Consider the following 7,622-nt stretch of genomic DNA (forward strand, 5'->3'; position numbering starts at 1 on the left):
ACACAGCTCATCACTCTGAACACACCATCCCCACTGTCAAACATGGTGGTGGCAGCATCATGGTTTGGGCCTGCTTTTCGTCAGCAGGGACAGGGAAGATGATCAAAATTGATGGGAAGATGGATGGGGCCAAATATAGGACCCTTCTGGAAGAACGGTCCTGTAAAGACTGCTGTTCACAAACGCTCTCCATCCAACCTCACTGAGCTCGAGCTGTTTTGCAAGAAAGAATGAGCAAGAATTTCAGTCTCTCGATGTGCAAAACTGATAGAGACATACCCCAAGCGACTTGCAGCTGTAATTGCAGCAAAGGGTGGGGCTACAAAGTATTAACCCAAGGGGTCCGAATAATATTCCACACCCCACTTTTCAGTTTTTTATTTGTTTAAAAAGTTTGACACATCCAATAAATTGCATTCCACTTCACAATTGTGTCCCTCTTGTTGATTCTTCACAAAAAAAATTAGAATTTTATATCTTTGTTTGAAGCCTGAAATGTGGCAAAAGGTTGAAAAGTTCAAGGGGGCCGAATACTTTCACAAGTCACTGTAGATTTGCTATAGGCCAATAAGTTTAGTTTTACTTCCAACTGACCAAGGGACCTTGTGCAACATGTTTGCTGTGTGTCTTAACACATCTTCTGACAAACAGGACTCCGTAAAGGCCAGGTTTGTGAAATGCACAGAGCTATGCGAGATGTTCAAAGCTTGGGATACTGCTTTTGTAAACCCAACCCTGCTTTAAACACCTCCTCAACTCTCTCCCTGACCTGTCTGGTGCTTTCCTTTGTCTTCATGGTGCTGTTTGTTTTCTGATGTCCTGTAAAAATTGGTCACACTGAATTTATTTAGGAGTATCAGAATGCAAATGTAGGCCGCAGTTTGTCCATGACCTTTATTAACAAACAGCATTTGTCACATTAGTTGATATATATAATATTATTACTGCTACAAGTGATCATTATGATTTTGCTGATAACATGTATGCTGTTGACTTCACTGATGAAGTGAATTAACTGACAAATGTTATACGTTTCACATATTTCAACAATAATATTGATGACCATGATCAATTAGCTCACCATCATCATAAAGTGTTCTCTACATGCCTACCCATAATGGTTCGATTCTGATTAAGCTGTGTGGAAAAAGAGGACAAGATGTAAATATTCAGGGTGAAGCAGAAAGAAGAGGGACAGATGGTGTAGAACAAAAGAACCAGATGTGAAAATCAAAGACAGTTGCTTTTTTTCAGGCCACTTCACCCCCCAGAAAAAGTAACTATATGAATTTTCAGGTTTAAATAGGGTTTGGCTCAGCCTTCTGTCAAAAACTAGAGTATTTTTAATCCAATCCAGGTGTCAATTGTGGTATATTTCTGTCAAATTAGGAGATAACCATTTCATCTTAATAGTAATGCTAAACTTGCTGTGTTATAAACACACCTGTGTGTAAAATTTATACCAATTAGCTTTTTCCATCTGATCTGCAGACATCATATTAGGCTGATGTTCTAACCGGGGCTGGATTTAGGAGCATAAATCCCTCTGTAATGAGCCAGCTTTGGAGCAAAGAACAACAGATTGATAGTAAGCTACAATCTGCCAATCACCAGTCAATCATGTGAAAATTGATTGGCTTATCGCTATAATTCTGGCAACCAATTGTTTTTTGTAAATACAAAAAAAATTCAAAAGTGCTTCTAGCAACCTTTTATGCAGATCAGGTTTGTAAAAAAGGTTAGCCATGCAAATGGATGGCAAGAAATTTATTTATTGGCGTTACAAATCATTTTGCAAAACTTAATTACAGAAATTATTTTTTTTTCCCCATGCTGTTTTTCAAAATTAAATTCAATAAATTCTTATTTTGAACACAATTTTTGGCACTTTTAAAAAGGCGAACTTAATTTTATAGTATGCTGCATTCTGATCAGCACAATCGTGCAAAGCAACATCTGATTGAGTCCTTAGCCACAGTAAGAAAAAAAAAAAAGCCAAGTGTTTACTGGTTCATTTAGAAAAGACAACATTAAGCTGTCTGGCTTGACTGTGACAATAAATCTAATAATTATAATATTTCCACCCTCTGTAATGACATTTTAACTCCAATTCAGCCCTAAATTTAGCGAGATTTTTGCTAAAATAATAAATCTTACACCTACTTTATACATCAAATACAAGTATCTTGTAAAAAAAGAACTGGTTTGACTATCACCATCAAAAAGGCTTCTGTGGTCAGACTGATTTGGTTCTGATAAACATATTAGAAAGCCACAGTCATTGAAAGTGCCGGTCAACACCCCGGACCTCATTTGAGTGCAACGTCAGGCTTCTAGCCGTCAAATAACTTCTGACTGCTGCTACGGTGTATATGGTGCAACATGTGGGGGCACTTCTGGCAAAAGCACAGAAATCTGAGCAACTGTGGAGCTGTGCATGGAATGATGCTGCGCATTCGTGGTTGCAGCGGGGCTCGTTAGTAAAGCGGCGCTCACATCAGCCTCGTAACAGCACTGGTGAGAAAGTCCTCGTAGCTGAGGCGGATGTTGCCAGTCATGCCGGTGTCCCTCTCCCTGAACACCTGCGTCATGCTCTGGAGCTGCGTGCACGCCTGGATGAAGCGGTCCAGCTGAATGCCGTGGGAGCCGCCTCTCCCGCTGAAGCGCTGCACCAGCATCTCGGAAAACTGGGGGCTGAGCTTGTAGCCCATCTGAGTTAGAGCTGAAGGACATGGGAGAGGCAGATAAAAGAATATGAGGGCTTCGGTATAAAACAAAAAGACCTGCAGCACCTTTAAGACAAAATAATGAAACATGGATACCTTGGTGCAGCTCTGTGCCGCTGATGGATCCCGAGCGGTCCCTGTCATGCTGCTGAAACATAGCTCTCCACTGCTGCATGTAATCCCACAGCGCTGAGAAACCAAACAAGTCTACCCGACCTGACCGCGTCTTGTCGAACATATCTGGCAGAAAATATAAGAACACAACAAGTTTAGACAAACAACCCTCTGGAAGGAATGTGAAAGAGTAACTGAAGGAAGGTTTGCTCACTACAGTATAAATGTTTTAGTATGTTTCCCTACAGCCCCTCATCCATCACAACAGCCTTCTGCTTGTAAGTACAGACCACAGAGGTCACACTTTTCTCATTAAGGCAGCAGATAACATTCGGTCCCTGCCAGCGAATGCATTTCCTGCTTTAAGAAACTGAGGAATTGGATTAAACATCTGTTCAATTTTCCCCTCATTCCTAAGTGTTCCTTCTTACTGTGGCTTGCATTGGCGGTGGTTTTACCATGGTTACGTTTGTGTCATTCCGCCTAAAGAAAAACCATCGCACCATCGTGTGGTTCAACTGTCAAAACGCTAAAGCCGCTGACTTACTGATCATCATGAGGCAAGTCTCGTCATTAAAATTGGACCAGTTGGAGTTGACCAAGGCCTGTTTCAGCTCCTTTGAGTTAATGAATCCGCTCCGGTCTGCGTCGACGCTCTGGAACCACTGGTACGCCTCTGGGTTAACACCAGGAGGAATGGAACCTGCACATAGGGGGGGAATGAATGAATCAAAGAAGACCTTTTGAGGAGCATAGTTTCATTAGTGCTCTCAGATTTAAGCAGTAAATAATTTCTAAAAATCCTAATAAGTCATATCTTAAAGGCCTACTCTGAAGCCTATGCTATGCAGTGCCTTGCAAAACTATTAGTAGTCCTTGACCTATTTGTTATGTTCACATTTAGTCCCATTACAATCACAAACTTTAATGTGTTTTTTGCTCATTTTATTTAACAGACCAACACAAAGTAGCACATAACTAAAGCGGAAGGACAGCGATTGTGGTTTTTGAACCATTCACATAAACTAATTCTGAAAAGGTGTGATGTGGATTTGTACTCATCCTGGAAGGATTCCTCGAATAATTCGAGTTAGTTGCAGCCCTAACTCATAGAACAATTTTCCAAGCTTTAAACACCTCAAAGAACACTGTTCATTCCACCATCTGAAAATATAAAACGCAAGTCCAGAACTGCAAACCGAGACATGGACGTTCACCTAAACTGTTCAGGCAAGAGAGCATTAATCAAAAACAAAAGAAGCACCCAAGATGCCCATATTAACTCTGGAGGAGCAGCAAAGATACACAGCTCAGGTGGAGTAATCTGTTGAAATGACAGCTACTAGTTATGCACTTCACAATCCAAATTTAGCCTTTATGGAAAACGCCCCACATCAACCTGAATGCGCCGTCTTCACTACGACACGTGGTGGTGGGAGAATTATGCTGGTCAGAGTTAATGGAAGATGGATGGATGGAGCTAAATACACGGCAATCCTGGAAAAGTAGTCTGTTGGAGGCTCTAAAAGACTAAACGCTTGGGTGGAAGTTCACCTCACAAGCACACAGCTGAATACAAGTCCAAGCAACATTTTCCTGCTTTTTATTTGTAAAAACTTTTGTAAACCATGTCTCCTTTTTCTTCCACCTGGCAATTGGCTGCTATTTTGTGTTGGTATGTCACATAAAATCCTACTAAAACACACTGACAGTTCAAAAGTCATGAAAACGTTTAAGAGCCACAGTACCCGGGCTCACAACATGCACCAGAAAAATCAGGTAAATATCATCTCTAGTGCTGGAAAAAGCCATCATAAGGCAGAGAGAAACAGTATCAGGGCAAGAGGTCGTTACCTGATTATATGTTGGAAAATACATGGAGACCTAGAAAATATAGTGTAGTGGAGAAGGAGGAGTAGAGAGATGGCTGACTGTCAAGAAAATGAAGGTGGAGAAGGACAACTGACACTTCTGGCTTAAACGTTCCTGAAAACAGTACAACCAAACACACACACATAACGTGCTCCCCGCCCATCTGTCTCTGAGTCCGTTTTAGCCCTCGCTGGGTATTACCCGAGTCATTACTCCAGCTACGTAGACCTGCTGAGAAGAAAACTGAGTTCTGTCTCTGCATGAGTATGGAAACGCAAGTCGTTTCTATTCATCATCCCACCACAGAGTGAAAGAGAAGCAATGAAGAAGAGGAATGAGAGACAATCTGCAGTCTTATTGTGGATCAAATGTGGCTATTTGTAACTCCTACAGCTACTGCTGGAGAATGGCATTACCTGCAGGAGCATTGTATCTGTTAGGTTGTCCATAAGGCTGTCCTCCATAAGGATTGCCGCCGTAACCCCCAGGTGCGCCACCAGGCCCATATTGGCCACCATAACCTGGAGCTCCATAAGCCCCATAGGGGCCTCCTGATGAGCCTGCTCCACCTCCAGGAGGAACTGAGGGGGAAGCCCCATAAGCACCCTGGCCTCCACCATATGGGTTACCTTGTTGTGGGTGACCACCTCTTGGATACCCCTGCAGTAAAATGCAAAACAAACAGTTGAATTTGTGCAATGAAGAAAAGCAAAAAGCAAATAGACACACACACTTTTACAAATAAATGTATCATATTTAAAATGCCGCACATGTTATACAAGTTTCCCAAGATGAACCTATACTTAGATTTACTTTCTTTATTCGAGAGCTTGGAGTTGTTGCCACATTTGCTACTCGCCAGTCCCTTTAAGCAGAATCACGTGGAATAAATGCGAAATGTAAAACCCTCAGAGCTTCTGTTTTTATTTATATTACTGCTTCCTCTCCACGTGGATTCAAGTTATTTTGATTTGATTCAATGACAACAGCATAAAAATCAATCAATATTAATAAAACATGTCTTGGTAGTCTTTCCACAATTAAATGTGTTAAGCGTACGTGACGGTAGATATAAATGATATACGAAAGTTCCTGCAGCAACAAGGCAATAAAAAGATAATTAGTTATTTTGTATCACTGATTAAATGTAATTGAACAACAACTTTTTTGCTTTTACTATTTAGATCTTGCTATTGAGAAAACAGATCAATTCATTCTAAAGCTTTTTACACATCTTCACATGTGCGGCAATAAATGTGGAGGGATGCATTTCAGTTTAGGTCATCGGTATCCATGCACAATGTGTTTTAAAGATTTCCCTGTTTATAAAAACTCATTCAAACTGATTTTGGGAGTTTTCCAACTTTAAAAGTTTTCAGGTGTGCATTACTAGAAAAGAAAAAAAGGTTTTTGCGTTTCTTAGATTAGAGTAAAAATTGTGGAAAAGTTTGAGTTCAAGCTATGTTCAAATATGTTAAAAATCAGGCACAGTCCTCGGGAAATATGAAGAAATTGAGTGAACGTTTCTGTCACTTATATGAAGTATTATTATTTAGTTTAAAAACTGATCTAATGCAGAAGGGGTGACATTAAATATATGTACCCCACCTCCTCCCAGTCTTTTTTCAGTTTATTTTGATTTGTTTTTGTATTTTTACATGTCAGAAATAAATTTAAATTGATTTTAAACCGTTTGTTAAATATTATCAGATTTTGTTAAACCTGAGAAAATGAACAAAATGAGAAGGGGAAAAAACACATAACACGTTGCCATTTAATAAATATATAAATATTAAAAAGACAAACGTTACCGAAACCACATAATGTAAGCAAACGTCGCTAATTTACTTTAAAAGCTACATTGTGCGCGCCTAAATTGGGAAAAGGATAATTTTAGCTTAGTATTTAATAATTTAACTACGTAGAACTTGCTGCTGTACTTCCAAAGTTATATTCATTTTAACTCTTACACATTGAAAAAAAAAAAACGCAACTATTGCGCAGCAACTTTAGTTAAACATGCAGACAGTATACTTCAAAACCACAACACACACAGATAGACTAAGCTAACCATAGTGTGCTAATGAATGGCTACTGTTGCTTGATGGAACATAAACGACCGGCTGTGTCACAAGAAGACTATGGAAATAATTATGTATAACACTACTAAATATGTCAATACAGTGAAAAACAAAAGGAAAGGAAAAGATGAAGTTTTCATACCTGTCCGTAGTGAAAACTCATGATTTGCTTGACAAGTCTTCACTTCCTGCTACAAGAAGACATCCGTACAGTGAAAAACAGCACCGGCTTCTCCGCGCTTGTCATTGGTTCCTTTAATTCTGTCATGTGACGCCTTCACCAGTGAGCTCAGCTTTTGATTGGACGGTGGAGTGGAAAAAATGTTAACAACGAAAGAAAGACGGGGGGAAAAAAACAGCAACAAGCCCCTCCCGACTGTGTAGTCAACCCAATACTTGGTTAATGAGTCACTTACTACGTCATCGTGTGGCAAATCCAGGATATTCTTCTCTTCATTCAAAAGGAATATGTTCTTTGCACGCACTTAAAGAAGAAACTATTATGTTGCAGGGAAGTTATGACTTTATTGGTTAGAACAATAAACACAAAATATAAAGTAAAACATAGCCTATTCTTAATCCTCCTTTCAAAATTTGCGTATTGACAATGTTTTTGCTAATTTTATTATCAAAGCAGTATTAAAAGCAGTTAATGAAGCCAAATGTATCTGGCTGCATGAACAAATTTACTTTTATTACATCTGTCAAGCAGTTGTAATGAAAGGGTGTGATAAGACTATTTACCGCCACCACAAACACCATGACCCGGAAGACAAAAACCATTGAGAGCCCGACCCGGCCGAATGCAGTGGAGTATTTGTTAACTGCA

The 7,622-nt window shown here is 39.7% G+C and overlaps 1 protein-coding gene across 1 annotated transcript; it reads right to left on the reverse strand.

The window, feature by feature from the left end:
• Nucleotides 1-879: 879 nt before the first annotated feature.
• pef1 (penta-EF-hand domain containing 1) lies at nt 880-7,090 on the reverse strand. The gene is made up of 5 exons (XM_047382817.1): nt 6,936-7,090; nt 5,129-5,372; nt 3,388-3,543; nt 2,823-2,966; nt 880-2,722 (listed from the first exon to the last, which is right to left on the reverse strand). The coding sequence occupies exons 1-5, from the start codon at nt 6,954-6,956 to the stop codon at nt 2,493-2,495; spliced, it is 795 nt and encodes a 264-aa protein (XP_047238773.1). The 5' UTR covers nt 6,957-7,090; the 3' UTR covers nt 880-2,492.
• Between the last annotated feature and the right edge of the window lie 532 nt (nt 7,091-7,622).

Source organism: Girardinichthys multiradiatus, chromosome 13 (assembly GCF_021462225.1).
Source record: "Girardinichthys multiradiatus isolate DD_20200921_A chromosome 13, DD_fGirMul_XY1, whole genome shotgun sequence".
Lineage (NCBI taxonomy): Eukaryota > Metazoa > Chordata > Actinopteri > Cyprinodontiformes > Goodeidae > Girardinichthys > Girardinichthys multiradiatus.